Source organism: Oreochromis niloticus, linkage group LG19 (genome assembly GCF_001858045.2).
Source record: "Oreochromis niloticus isolate F11D_XX linkage group LG19, O_niloticus_UMD_NMBU, whole genome shotgun sequence".
Classification (NCBI taxonomy): domain Eukaryota; kingdom Metazoa; phylum Chordata; class Actinopteri; order Cichliformes; family Cichlidae; genus Oreochromis; species Oreochromis niloticus.
This window is the reverse complement of record NC_031983.2, coordinates 13,478,144-13,493,683: the sequence shown is the minus strand read 5'-3', so window position 1 is coordinate 13,493,683 and position 15,540 is coordinate 13,478,144. Positions and strand designations below refer to the sequence as shown.

Below are 15,540 nucleotides of genomic sequence, written 5' to 3'. Positions count from 1 at the left end.
TGTACATCACATAACACAACATGACATAACTAAGCACACTCTATTGTTTAGAGTGTTTTCCAGCAGCGAATGACTTCTTACATTACGCAAACTGCAAACTGTATATTCTGACTGTTGAATACATGCCCTTCACCCATCAGCTCCCCTTAGTGGACAAATAAGGACAAAAACATTTAAAAGTAATGAGTTATGACGAGCACCGTGACTCTCTTTGTTTGCCAAAAGTTTGCCAGGATTTCAAGAGCTTTCAAATCTTGCCTATACAATCCTTGCACCTGACCATTTCCAGGTTAATGTTTGTTAACCCACTTAACACTGACCTGTTCACCGATAAATAGAAAGTACCTAATTCAAGGGATGAACCACTATTGTATCTACATAAATTGCATCTTTAATTACTTTTTTATTATCGGCCTGTAGCAAAAACACTTAATTTGCCCCCGTTTCTTTAGTGGAATCTATCTATCTATCTATCTATCTATCTATCTATCTATCTATCTATCTATCTATTGCATTTATTTTTTAATGACGAGCAAACTTTCAGGATCTGGAGCTCAAAGTGGGCAAATACTCTTTGATGAAAGTGAGTCTTCACTGGAAATGAGCAGAGAAGTGTTTTGTTCATGCAGTCTCATGCACATTGTTCCTGAAATGTGTAGCTCCAGTTCACATATCCTGCATTTCTAGCACGTTTCTCCAGGATTACCCCGAGCCTTGATTTTTAGATATTGCTGACAAGCTGATGAAATTTCAGCCATGCTTGTTCCAAGCATGAACCCTGTGTCAGTCCTGCTCAATAACCTCTCGTTTTAACACTCCCCGAGGCTTCACCCGCACCAGCACTGATGTGTGCTATTAGCACTTGTCTGCCCACAGAGGATTAGGCTGCTCACCTCTTCATGCTGTCACCCCACGTCTCTTTCACCACACAAGCCTCACACAAACAGCGTGTAAGCAAACATACACACTCAAAATCAGACAGCCTATACCTCCAGGAGGCAGTAAATCCTGTAAATCTCATCTCACATACTTACATTATAAGGTCTTATTCTTCTCCACATATCTCTGAGCGGCATGCGCCTAAAAATGTTTGCAGTCTATCTCCCTAGCTAGCCCTCCTTTCATTTTAAAATGAGGCCATCTGTGACACACACATGAAAGAGAACGATGTGCATTGTGCATACTATTGTGCATCTCACTGCAGAATCTTTACCACTTCTAAATGCATCTTACTTTTCCTGCTAAAAGTATGGACTGGTTCCAGCTTTTAAAAGGGCTGATAAAACCAGTTACTGGTCAAAGTGAATTCCCTATCTGGACATTCAGTTTTTAAATGGACTTGTCTGCTTCCACTTCAGCTAAAATGAGTCTGACCGCAGTAACACCAGCCTTAGCAGTCAACAGTTATCATCACCACTTAGCTCTTTTCCTGTCATATTTTCCTCCAGGGAATAAAAAAAAGTGATTTACACAGTGTATTTAGAGCTGACGTTCTTCCCTCTTTCGCCTCAGTCGCGTGCTGAAATGCTTCACTTCAGCGACCTACAGAATCTGCACAGCGAGGGTCTCCTAAAAATGGGGCACGTCCCTCCAAAAAGTGGCACAATCCCCTACATGGTGGCGATCACGCCTTCATATGATCATCGGATTTGGAAAGTTCGAGCCTAGCGAGCCTCCAGTTGTAAATAGTACCTCTCCCAATTCATTTTTAGATGGAGACCTTCGAGAGCCGATTGGCAGAGCAGAAGGCACCATATCCCATCAGACCCGACTGGAGCACGCTGCAGTGGGACGCGCTCTGTCGCTCAACATGTGTCCTATATTTGAGTTTCTCATTGTACTCCAGTCCAGCCTTCAGATCATACAAAGCAGTGAAAGAAGTCATCAGATTTCACTCATGCACACATCATTTAATTATATTATTACTTCTGCAATATTTAATTGTTGTTTCTGTAATTTGTGACGCAGACTTGGCTCAATCCATAAGATCATATTGCGCTGTATATATAGATGCTTTCTTTTTCCTTTGCCATGCTCTTTGGAGTAGTAGAAACTCTAATGTGATTGCAATATAACAAATAAATCTGTTATATAATCTCTAAGAATAAGAAAAATAAGTATTTTTTGTTTGTACAAATGTATAAAAATATGCATTTTATGATGAACTATCTTATGGAAATAGATTTTCGGTTACTTCAGTATTACTGAAGTATCACTTCGGTGCATATCAGGTCTTAATACAATAGCTCTTCTTTGTATGAGCTATGTATATTTACTTCAGCAGTTGGGGATTATTTCAGGCTCCAGTTTCCAAACGTGGCTGACCTAGCTGCTCAGCTTGGTCACTTCTCTTGTGTCTCATGTCATAAACACTTGGATAAGAAGGAGCAGTTCCCCGCAGCAGTAATTTCGGGTAGGTGGAGAGGGAGGGTTGACACTCACGACAACAAGGGATCTGCCCTGGTTCGGGTTTGCTCCATTTGGCCTCGACTGCTACAGCTGTCATTTATCACGAAAAAAAGAATTAATAATAATGGATTGCATTTATGTAGCGCTTTTCGGGACCCCTCAAAGCGCTTTACAATACCACTATTCATTCACTCTCACATTCATACACTGGTGAAGGCAAGCTACAGTTGTAGCCACAGCTGCCCTGGGGCAGACTGACAGAGGCGAGGCTGCCATATCGCGCCATCGGCCCCTCTGGCCAACACCAGTAGGTGGTAGGTGAAGTGTCTTGCCCAAGGACACAACGACCGAGACCGTCCGAGCCGGGGCTCGAACCGGCAACCTTCCGATTACAAGACGAACACCCAAGTCTTGACCACAATAACTAAACGGTTGCCTCAAAAAATGCTTTTGATGGACTTGATGGAGAAAGTGCAACTATAAGAGTGAAATTAAGTGTCTTTAGCAGGTCGACAGAACAGCCTGCTCTTAATTACTTTTGCAGCATTTCAATTAAAGCTGCACTAATCTGTGTTTTCCTCCCCAACCATTCAGAGCAGTTTAGTCTGTCACACCATTGTTTTGCATTTCTGGCTGTAGGTGTTGGATCACTCATTTCTGAAAAGAAGCAGCTGTTTTCAATGAGAACAAAACAAACCCAAAAAGTACCTACCAACCACCAAATGTTAGTTTGACAAAGTTGGTGACTTGAGATGACTTTTTTAAATAGCTGATTCCATACTGCCATAATTTCATTGTACATGTACAATGACAATAAAAGGCTATTCTCTTTTAAATGTCCTACTCAGCAGGAGGTTGATTTTTAAACTGGCTAGTCAGGATGTTTCACTGTTCAATCAGTTAAACTGAGGTAAACCCAAGAAAAAAAACTCTCATATATTGTTTCAAAAATTGATTATGCGAGGCCTTTAGAATACTTAAGCAATGCTAAAGCTGAAAATCTGGCTTAAAAAATACCCATATATGCGTGGATGGAGCCACAGTCACCAGCCGAAAGTCAAAAACTGTGTTGCTGGCTTTCTCTGTCTCTCTCTGTGCAAGGTCATCTTTCTGAGAGAAACATTCAGCTGTAAAGGTGTTTGTGTGACTGCAGTAATATTACAAGTTCATTGCAAGCAGCACTTTACTGAATGAACATAATAAACTTGGGTATGACACCAGGTTTGATGAATGTAGACGATGATACAATCTACCGAGTCACTGCACAGCTTTAATTCTTTCATTATTTGTATCCATGTTGCATCTCCTTGACACAGTCATGATAACAGCTGAAGGACATCACACAGACTAGACTCCGGCTGCAATAACTCAACTAGATTTTCTTTTAAATCTCTGTTGGTATAGACATTTTGTGTCACACATTTAACCACCAGCTAATTTCATTTGGGGTTTTGTCTGTTAAGGATGGCTGAGGAATAAAAAGCTTTTAAACAGTTCAACAGTCAAATCTCTTTTATTCCCCTTTTCTTAACAGCCGGAGTTTTGTTCAGCATAGTTATAGTGCATATTAGTTGGCCAAACTAAAGGGAAACTCAAGCTAAGGTAAAGAGTTAAACTGGAGGAAAATAACTAAAAAATAACTACATTTCTCCATCTTAAAGATAAACACCTGAGGAAACAATTCTGCAGCCACACTCCAGCAGGGCTCCTGGCATTACAGCCTCAGTGGGCTTCACCACCATGACCTAAAGGAAGAGCTGAACCTCTTGCCTTTGTAGTCAGTATCCTGGCCCACTCCAGGAAATAACAATTAAGTAAATATTTGACTACCTGTCCAGGGAGTACCCCACCTTTGGTCCAACAACAGCTAGGATAAGCTCTAGCCTTCTGAATTGGATAAGTGGAAGAAAATGTTTATCATTTAAAAGACAATTTAAAAGACAATTTCAGTCTTTTGTTGTGTCTCCCTCCCCTCACCCCTAATTGGTTGTGGCAGATGGCTGCCCCTTCCTGAGTCTGGTTCTGCTTGAGGTTTCTTCCTGTTAAAAGGGAGTTTTTCCTTCCTGCTGTTGCTAAGTGCCTACTTTTAGGTGATAATTTGATTGTTAGGGTTTTCTCTGCATTGTTGTATGATGTTTACCTCACAATATAATACGCCTTAAAGCCCCTATGATCTATGATGTAATCTGTCACTACATAGATAAAACTCAAGTGAATTGAATTGAATTGCAATAGGTTAACTGAGGGGAAACAAATGCTGGTATATTAAGAGAATGTACCCACTCTCTAACTGCTTAAAATCAACACGTCCTTGAAACATCTGATAAAACTCCCCCTCCTTCATACCACAATAGGCAACTCAGTCAATATAAAACACAGACAGAGCTTCTGGATCAGAAAAATGAAACCAATGCAGAGGAGCCCTGAACCTGCATTCTATCTAAAGGCCATCAGATGGATAGCAATGATTACAAATTGGCAACATTTTAAAGCTACATTCCTGTTATCGTTGGCTATGGGACACACTGTGTGACACAGCAGCAGTTATTTCCTGAATTTCTGAAAAACTGGAAGTTTGTTCCAGGTTATGTTTGATTACGATACAGTTACCAACCAGAACCGCTTAAGCCTATCTGGACGTACAGGGTGGGCCATTTATATGGATACACCGTAATAAAATGGGAATGGTTGGTGATATTAAAGTCCTGTTTGTGGCACATTAGTATATGTGAGGGGGCAAACTCCTCAAGATGGGTGGTGACCATGGTGGCCATTTAGAAGTCGGCCATCTTGGATACAACTTTTGTTTTTTCAATAGGAAGAGGGCCATGTGACACATCAAACTTATTGGTAATGTCACAAGAAAAACAATGGTGTGCTTGGTTTCAACCTAACTTTATTCTTTCATGAGTTATATACAAGTTCCTGACCACTTATAAAATGTGTTCAATGTGCTGCCCATTGTGTTGGATTGTCAATGCAACCCTCTTCTCCCACTCTACACACTGATAGCAACACCGCAGGAGTTGTAGTTGTATCCGTAGTTTCAGGTGCTGCACATCTCGTATCTTCACACCATAGACAATTGCCTTCAGATGACCCCAAAGATAAAAGTCTAAGGGGGTCAGATCGGGAGACCTTGGGGGCCATTCAACTGGCCCACGACGACCAATCCACTTCCCAGGAAACTGTTCATCTAGGAATGCTTGGACCTGGCACCCTTAATGTGGTTGTGCACCATCTTGCTGGAAAAACTCAGGGAACATGCCAGCTTCAGTGCATAAAGAGGGAAACACATCATCATGTAGCAATTTCAAATATCCAGTGGCCTTGAGGTTTCCATTGATGAAGAATGGATCCACTGTCGTTGTACCCCATATACCACACCAAACCATCACTTTTGTTGTTCCAACAGTCTTGGAGGGATCCATCCAATGTGGGTTAGTATCAGACCAATAGCGGTGGTTTTGTTTGTTAACTTCACCATTCACATAAAAGTTTGCCTCATCACTGAACAAAATCTTCTGCGTGAACTGAGGGTCCTGTTCCAATTTTTGTTTTGCCCATTCTGCAAATTCTGTGCGCCGATCTGGGTCATCCTCGTTGAGGTGCTGCAGTAGCTGGAGTTTGTAAGGGTGCCATTTGTGAGTAGCTAATATCCGCCGAAGGGATGTTCGACTAATGCCACACTCCAGTGACATGCGGCGGTGCTACGTTGTGGGCTCTTGCTGAATGAAGCTAGGACAGCCACTGATGTTTCTTCATTAGTGACAGTTTTCTTGCGTCCACATTTTGGCAAATCCAACACTGAACCAGTTTCACGAAACTTAGCAAGCAGTTTGCTAACTGTAGCATGGGAGATGGGTGGTCTCGTAGGGTGTCTTGCATTGAAATCTGCTGCAATGACCCGGTTACTGCGTTCACCAGATATCAACACAATTTCGATCCGCTCCTCACGTGTTAACCTCTTTGACATGTCAATGGCTGTGAACAAAGAGAAACTTGTAAATAACTCATGAAAGAATAAAGTTACGTTGAAACCAAGCACACCATTGTTTTTCTTGTGACATTACCAATAAGTTTGATGTGTCACATGGCCCTCTTCCTATTGAAAAAACAAAAGTTGTATCCAAGATGGCCGACTTCTAAATGGCCACCATGGTCACCACCCATCTTGAGGAGTTTGCCCCGTCACATATACTAATGTGCCACAAACAGGACTTTAATATCACGAACCATTCACATTTTATTACGGTGTATCCATATAAATGGCCCACCCTGTATAATTTTAGACCAAAATTTTGGAGCCATTACCAAAGATATTGGCTTGGTTCTTTGATGTGTTTGTTCTCCACACTGGTCTGGGCCAACCTATAATGGCACAGTGTGCACCCAGGTTTGGTTATACCTCCAAGCCTCCTAATGATTTTTGATTCTGCTCATTCCATCAGGTTTGTTTCCCTGCTTTGAATGGTTTCCATGTACTGATCCATTTGCCCAGAAAACTCTACCTTTTTGAACTCTCACTCTTGTCTCCATCTATCTATCTATCTATCTATCTATCTATCTATCTATCTATCTATCTATCTATCTATCTATCTATCTATCTATCTATCTATCTATCTATCTATCTACAGTACAATATACAGTATACCACATGCATGTTCTATAATGATCAGCTTTAGTGCACACTGGATACCTTACTAACTATAACTAAAAATAGGACTTTCAGTGCCATTGTGAGCTTATAGGTGGCTTTCTGATGTGCTGTGCTACCATGCGTTTAGAGATGAGAGGAGATAACACAAACAGAGTCATAGAAATCCCCCCATGCTGCTGCTGCTGCTGCTGCAGTCAAAGTGGGCCACAGGGAAGCTTTTAACACAGAAAAATCAACCAGGAAACAAACAATACACCACTTTATGATTCTAGTGACACCGTTCAAATACAAGTTTTGCGTGCACGTGTGTGTTTTCTGCTTATTTAACAGAACATTTCCGTGTGTCCTTACATAAATCTCACAGTCAGAGCTTGCAGTCACACCAGAGGGTTGATCCAACCTCACCTCAGCTGGTGGTAACATAGTTCTGCACATTATTCGGGTAAAAGTGAGTATGTGAAAAAAAACAAAAAAGCAAAAACGAGACTGCATGTTTTGTGTAAACAGTGACAACACTGGCTGGGTTGTGTCCAGTTTCTGTGCATTAGCAGTGCCAGTCAGTCATGGTCAGTCAAGGGGTACAATCATGAACTCACAGGAGGGTCTGTTTTGGACTGAGTGCTGCCTGAGATTACTCTTTACAGAGCTCAAACACAGAGGAATGCCTGCTGCTTGTCAGTGCTTGTACTGTAGGGGAATTCAAGTGTTAGACACCAGAAATCACAGAGGTATGTTCACTAAAAAAGTGAACTTTTAATTCTCCGGCACAACGCTGTTGCAAATTAAATAAAGGCTTTCTCTAACAGATGCAGTCAGCTCTCCCTGAATGAAAAAAAATGAACACTAAAAGCAATTATCAGGATCACAATAATGCAAATTGCGAATTTGGTTTGAAAAGGTGTCAGAGGTGTGTGTGCATGCCTTAGGAGTAAAAAAAACAGCGCTAGGTAATGTTCAGTCTCCCCGGGACTAAACTCATATTGCTACAAGCTCATTAAGATTTTTTATACAACAAAAAAACCCATTATTTTTTCCCTGTCATACATCAGTTGTTAAAATTCCTGTAAATTCAGACGAATACATACTTTATCTCCACCTCAGTGAGACACCGTCACAGTGTATGAAACTCTAAATGTAGCTCGGGTGTCTGACACAAATGCTTTTGCTTATTCTTGACCCTTTTTTATGACATTGAAAAGAATTTTTAATTTACATTTTTGCACACCTTCAAGGATGATGAAAAACGTCTTGTTTTGGTATTTTTCAGGACACTCGACGTATTTGCATTGATTACTCAAGCTTAAAAAAGTTTGTGTTTACCCCTGTAGAAATATTTTATTCTGATGGGAGGTAAATCTGAATATTTAACAAGGTTAATGGCTAGTGATTTATTGCTTGCGCCGCATTAGCATTTGCGTTTACTGCTTAATGCTGTAACTAGGTAACACAGCCACTAAGTGGAGATGCTTTTTGTTTTGTTCTCTCAGCTTGCTACACATGTGGTGCAGTGGAACAACCTACTGACCTATGAGCGCTGGTGCAAAAATACATTTTGTGAGTTTAAATACACACACGACTGCAAAACTAGAATGTTATACAGTCATCTCATATACGTGATCTGTTGTGTCTCAGCAAGAACATCTTTGATTCAAACCCCAGGCAGAGCCAGGCTTGCACTACGTGCGTGTTATGACATTGGCCAAAGACTTTAGACTTGTTTTTGCTCATGTCTTAAACGGTCTGCTCTTTCCTTCCTAACTGCTTTAATTCTTTATCGGATACATTCTTCAAGGTGCTGGAAACATTCCTAAGAGATTTTGCTTTTTTGGTTTTCTGCTGTTGTAATCCACCCACTTCAGAGACTGACATGACGAGTGTTCAGAGATGCCATTAAGCATACCTTATTGTACGGAGTGGGTATTTAAGTCACTGTTAACTTCCTGTCAGCTTGAAGCAGTCTGACCAGTCTCCTCTGACCTCAGGCATTAACAAACCATTTCCTCCAGAGAACTGCTGCCCACTAGACATTTTTCTTTTTTGGACCATTCTCTGTAAACCTTAGGGCAGACTGTGTGGGAAAATCCCAGCAGATCAGCTCGACTGGCACCAATAATCATGCCACACCTAATCATTTAGTCGTTTAGTCAGTTAACTCACTGCCCTTTCCTATTCAATTGCTCAGCTTGAACTTCAGCAGGTTGTCTCATTTCTCCATGCCTAAATGCACTGAGATGCTGCCACGTGATTGGTTAGATATTTGTGTTACCTTGCAGCTGAACATTTTATTATATAAAGTGATTGATGGGTGTTTAGCAATCATACAATCTTAGTAAGCAGAAATGTAAATTTTAGCACATGAAATACCTCCTTATTATATTAAATAAACAAGTACTTAAATATTGTTTAGAGGTTTAATTGCTGAACTTAATTCACATAAAAATGCCACTTTAATATCTGAAACATGATCAGTTGTGTTACATCATCTATGAGTTTTAGGAAAAGTAGTAAAAAGAAAATGCCACAGACTTTATTTGCACTACAATATTGGCCCAGAACTTCTCCTAACAAAACCACCTGAGAACCGCAGACGAAGGTGGTCTAATGTGAATCGGAAACCCAGCCAGCAGAACTTAAGTCAATTTCAATTAAAAGTTTCTGATGAGGAAAATGTATAATAGTGTAGAAGGGTGAATGTGACATCAGTTTGAGATGAGAAAGGAATATATAACAGCAAAGTCATTCCTTTGAGTTATTGCAGTTTCTCAGTTTGGAAACTTAACAGTGCACTGGTGTGTGTGTGTGTGTGTGTGTGTGTGTGTGTGTGTGTGTGTGTGTGTGTGTGTGTGTGTTAAAGTACAGTTTATGTATTTCCAGACCTGACTGAAAAGCTCTGATATGATGCTCTAAATGAGAGCATGAAGTTCACAGCTCACATGTAAGCAGCAGTAACCCTGTGCCAATATCAATGACAGCTGCTTTCACACATCAGAAGTGTCAAAAGAGGAAGTGGTTAATGTGTGTGAACTCTTCACCCTTCATCTTGCATCCTTGAATTGAAAATTAGCATCACCACAATGTGAAAAAATCGGCGACTTGACAAGTCCTGGTAAATACTAGAAAACAGTATGCAGATACCTTTATTTATACAGCACTTAAAAAAAAAATGGTTTATGAAGCTATTTGACTGAGAAGCAAAATGAGGATACTCAGAGCTGAATAAAATAAAATAAAAAGTTCTGTGGCTGAATAATTCAGCTGGTAAAAATGGAACTTCTTGGGGAAAAAAGCTGTAACCGGACATTCAAGGTCTTGTTTGTCGGCTTGGATGAGTGCCTCATCCACATGCAGGTTAAATGGTCCATCCAAGTGGGGTGCTAACAAAACAGAAGCACAGCACAACAATGATTTGATGCTAACAGAAGCTGGCTGTAAAGTAGACAAAGTAAATGTTTCTCTTTTTGCTGGCTTTTAGCAAATCAGTCAAAAGATGATGCCACAGTCAAAAACTTGTTGGAAAAATAATGCTAATAACAAACTAGACCCGGAAATCTGACAAGCTCCTTTATAGTGGTAGAAACAGGGAACTACTTGATGGCTGACACCTTGGCATCAACAGGCCTTGCATGACTTGGCTCACAACCTTACCAAGAGATAACACGTTACGTTATTTTGCAAGGTTTACAGTCAAATTTCCTTCAGCTATTCATAAAAACACAAAGCACAAATGTGGTCAAGATGATCCTTCTAGGCACTACTATATACCAGCACGTCATCCAAAACATCAGCACAACGTTCCAGCTCATTAATAACTATATTTAAAAGTCACTGAAATGTAGCCAGTGCATTTGGCACCAAATCCCATGATGGTATATACTTACAGTCTATAAGGAGTTAATGGGACTTGGCAGTACTCCTTTAATAGATCAGACTTCTTCTTATACTGTGGTGCACCAGCTTGGTCAATATGGTCTCCAAGGCGAGGCCATGGGTAAGAATCGGACTTACTTTAAATCTTTGTCAAATTGGATTTTATGTCATCTACATCAATATCATGTTTGATCAAAGTTGTTTAGCTGTCTCCCTAAACAAAGATGGATAACTTCAAAGGTAACCAGTGCATAAAACTCCAATATGGTTGGTTAAATAAGAGCATTTTGCACACTAACTGACTTGGTGTTTTTTGTTCTTATTATTGAATTATTAACATTCAATACTAATCACTTAAGATTTATTCATACTTCTAATGGTTCATTAATTACCTATAATTGTATGCTTTACAAAGTTGGATGTAAAAAGTTGGTGTGGTGACAACAGCGCATTTTGCATTCTGTAATCCAAGATGTTTCTTTTTTTTTTATATATACCTAGCAGGGTATGTGACAGATGGGAAACACTGGGCACTATGACCCAGAAGGCAATCTACTCTTCAGAGAGAGAGAGAGAGAGAGAGAGAGAGACAAGGCTGTGATCGGTGGTGCTTGTTTGATGTCAGAGTCTGTATAAAAATCGAGACTCGGAGTTGGCTCAGCATTCAACCACGAGGGGCCTGCAAAGGCATAGCTCTTGAGAACCTCTGCCCTACATGTGGATTATCTGTGACATCCTCCCAGATGCTGGGTTATCAGGGCGCACTGCTCAACATTTACGCATAATACTTTTTATTTGTTGCGTGCTTCCACAGTTAGGAAGTTTTCTTTTCATGGCTAAAACCCGGAGAAGTTTTCATTTCTGCGATGAATGGATACTTGCCTCCATATTTCAACATCTGCGCATTAAAATCTGATGTAAAATGAAAAAATGAAGAAGAAAAGAGTCAGTTTTTCGGTTTCCACTGTGCCACTACTCTGAACGCATGGCACGGATGAGGCAACGCTCACGACGAAACAAAGCTCATTCAGTGTCAGACATCAGAGGGTGCAAATAAAATATGATAAAAGTGACTGAAAGTTATGGAGCTCTCGGGTCAAGTCGAGCCAACTCAGCCGGTGAACACCACAAACGACAGTTTTACTACAAATTCATCCATTGTGGATGAGAGCGCAGAGAGTCTCGCCTATCAGATCAGCTTGGCTGTGATTCTCTCGATTATCACACTCGCCACCACTTTATCCAATGCCTTTGTCATCGCAACGATTTCCCAGTCGAAGAAGCTGCAAACTCCCGCAAACTTTCTGATCGCCTCTCTGGCCGTCACTGACCTGCTGGTGTCTATCCTAGTGATGCCCATCTGCGTCCTGTACACCGTGATCCACACCTGGACGCTCGGACAAATAGTTTGCGACATCTGGCTCTCCTCGGACATAACGTGTTGCACTGCGTCCATCCTCCATCTGTGCGTAATCGCTTTGGATAGGTACTGGGCCATCACTGACGCAGTGGAGTACTCTAAAAAGCGCACGACGGGAAGAGCGGCAGGGATGGTGGCCACAGCCTGGGTCATCGCCATCTCCATCTCCCTCCCGCCTCTCTTCTGGAGACAGGTGAAAGCGGATGAATTAACAAGCTGTAGCGTCAACACAGATCACATTTTCTACACAATTTACTCCACTTTTGGGGCTTTCTACATCCCAACCTTGCTCCTCATTGTCCTCTACGGACGGATATACGTGGAGGCTCGGAAAAGGATCCTGAAGCAGTCCCCGAAGAAGGTTGGGAAGAGACTAACGTCGGCTCACCTGGTCTCCAACTCCCCTGGGTCCGCGGCGTCCACTAGCTCTCTGCAGTGCGGGAGACACGACGCTCAGTCCAGCGACACCGGCTCTTCGACGAGCGAGAACCAGGTGAAAGTGACGGTGTCCGATGCGGTTTTGGAGAAAAAGAGAATTTCAGCGGCAAGAGAACGAAAAGCGACAAAGACTCTGGGGATAATCCTCGGCGCTTATATTATTTGCTGGCTTCCGTTTTTCATCTACACGTTGCTAGTGGCAACATGTGACACATGTTTGAACCCCGAGTTATTTGACTTTTTCACCTGGCTGGGATATCTCAATTCCCTCATCAACCCGATCATATACACCATGTCTAACGAGGACTTCAAGAAAGCTTTTCACAAACTCACGCGCTTCAGATGTTGCAGGCTGTGAGCTGCACCTCCAGTCACTGACAACATTTGTTTATGTGTCTATTTTCTTATATGAACTTCTGAAACAAGAATCCTTCAAATAATAAGCTCTCTGTGACTCACAGGCATTATGAGGATGTGAAAATGGGACTTTTTTCATTTGAATCGGTATGGAGATGAAAAAATGACAGTTTTATTGAACAAAAAAAGAAGAAGTGGTGAGAAATTGTTCTACATAAAAGGCATAGTTGTAAAAATACTTCCATTATCTAAATAAATTAAGAAAAAGAAATTCTAATTCAGTGAAGCCATGATGAGGAGAAATGCCAATTTAAAAAAAAAGTAAAAGAAAAAAAATAAGCTTGTTTTTTATTTACAAAAGACCCGATTATCATCTTCACAAATGATTTATATAGATAAATCATTTGTGAAGATGGGCATTTTGCATATTGAGGGTGGTGGTGGGAAACTTCTTTTTTTTTGACACTGTTTCACTTTAACCTTTCACATATCAGTTAAGTGATGGATTATTCTGTGTGGATTCCTATTTGGCTGGTAAAGTATGTTAATGCAGTGCATAGCACTTACTCCCATGATGCCTGACCCATTAATGTGAATAAGCAGCAGAAATCAGGAGCAACAGACATGATTTTGAATTCATAAATACCTTTTGGATAAATGACTCTGGCTAATTCTTTTTGGGGATTATGTGAAAACCTGAAAGCAAGGTTGCTGGTTCAGTTATATGTCTATGTATGCTGAAAATAACCATAGGTTTATATTTTGATCATAGTCTTGGGCCGCTCGATGCTGTGGTTATCTTTGTTTAGAAAGGCACACCCATGCAGTTAAAAGAAAGAGTGAGAAGTCTGCTTTCCTTCTGGGGCTCTAAGAAAAGCTTCATCTGCAGCTGATATTAATGCAGCAAAGCTGATGATCACTCATAATAAATTCAATTCTGCTGAACAAACTTAATCTTGTTTTACTGTGCATGGGTGGGCCTGTTTTCTGCCACATTCAGTCTGTTTCTTCAGTATGTCCTGTTCGTGTGTCACATGGTTTCCCCATCTTATGGCCGCATAGAGTGATCTGAATTGTAGAATCTGGCTTGCAGAGCTACATAAAAAAATGCTGAAGATCTGTCAGCATAAAATGAAAACAAAGTTTGTTGTTCTAGTATTTGTTCTCATCCAGAGGAGCTGTGTAATAAAGGCTTTCAAATATTTGTCTTTGAGTAAGAGTTTTAATGCAGTTCTCAGTAAAGATGATCCATCCTTTCATTTGTGTTTTGCCATGTTTATAATGTGGCAGATGACTTGCAGTTTTCTCCCTGTTGTGAGGTGTTACCTTGAAATCTAATGAGAGATTAGAGTCACGGCCAGAAAACATTATGATGACATCAAAATTGAAATCCAACAACCTCTCGAGGCACTCGCAGATGTGGGAAAGCATTAAACAGCGCGGATCAATTTGGACGAGAGGGTGTCGTTTCGCATCACTTCCTCCTCGTGTTTTAAGGTTGCGCTGCAGCTCGCTGCTGTTTGATCTCACCATCTCCCTGCCCTTTCTCTGCTGCCTTCCTGCAGGAGGACAAGCCTTTGCTGTCATAGTTCAATAAGTCATGAGAGCAAGCGAAGCAATGCTATGCTAGTGTACTTCACGCATGCAGAAAGGGGCACTCATGTTGTCAGCACATATGGAAGCACACGCGCTGACATCTTTTGGTTTTCCATATATGAATTTTAACATGACCCACAACGCTTGACAGAGGATTGCACTTGAACAGGAAGTCATTCAGAGAGTTTTATAGAATTTTCTAAGGCAGATGCAGGTGCATTCAAGACTGAGATGAAGTAATATCTGTAATCTATATATTTAAAGACTTTGCTTGTGGTTGTGACTTTCACATTATTTATGTTTCCTAAAGGGAATCAGACGTCTTAACTCCATGCAGAGCTTTCACAATAAAGTAGGGCAACAAGAACTAATGTTGTAATAATAAATATTTTTTTATTCATTTCCACAATAAATTTATTTGAACTATTTGAATATAAAATACGTGATAAATACATAAAGTCCCCAAATTTTGGTCAGCTAAGGATAAGACGACGAACAAATTGAATAAAATGACCCGAGAAACACTCTTTACCAGGGCTGAGCTTTGGGCTGAGCTTTGCCACAAAAATAAGAAATATTTTCGTGCTTGTTTGGGTGCAGGACAGAAGAAAAGGTTGTCCCCAGAGGGAATTTTTAAATGTTTCGACCTACAAGATCTTCCTCAGAAAAACATCCATCTGAACACAAATTATGCAACATTCTAAACAAAACTGAGTGCAGTGTGGATATTATGCATGACAAAACACAAATCTGTGCCTTATACAGGTATTGTATTATAGACAGTCTACAGTTA

At 40.7% G+C, this 15,540-nt stretch overlaps 1 protein-coding gene across 1 annotated transcript; it reads left to right on the top strand.

Moving 5' to 3' along the window:
• The first annotated feature begins 10,313 nt into the window (after positions 1-10,313).
• On the top strand, positions 10,314-14,338 carry htr1b (5-hydroxytryptamine (serotonin) receptor 1B). The gene has a single exon (XM_005477105.3). The coding sequence runs from the start codon at positions 12,019-12,021 to the stop codon at positions 13,150-13,152; it is 1,134 nt and encodes a 377-aa protein (XP_005477162.1). The 5' UTR covers positions 10,314-12,018; the 3' UTR covers positions 13,153-14,338.
• Positions 14,339-15,540: the final 1,202 nt, after the last annotated feature.

What these genes read in the sequence shown, in the direction of transcription:
- htr1b (XM_005477105.3), top strand. Translation starts at nt 12,019, where the DNA reads ATGGAGCTCTCGGGTCAAGTCGAGCCAACTCAGCCGGTGAACACCACA.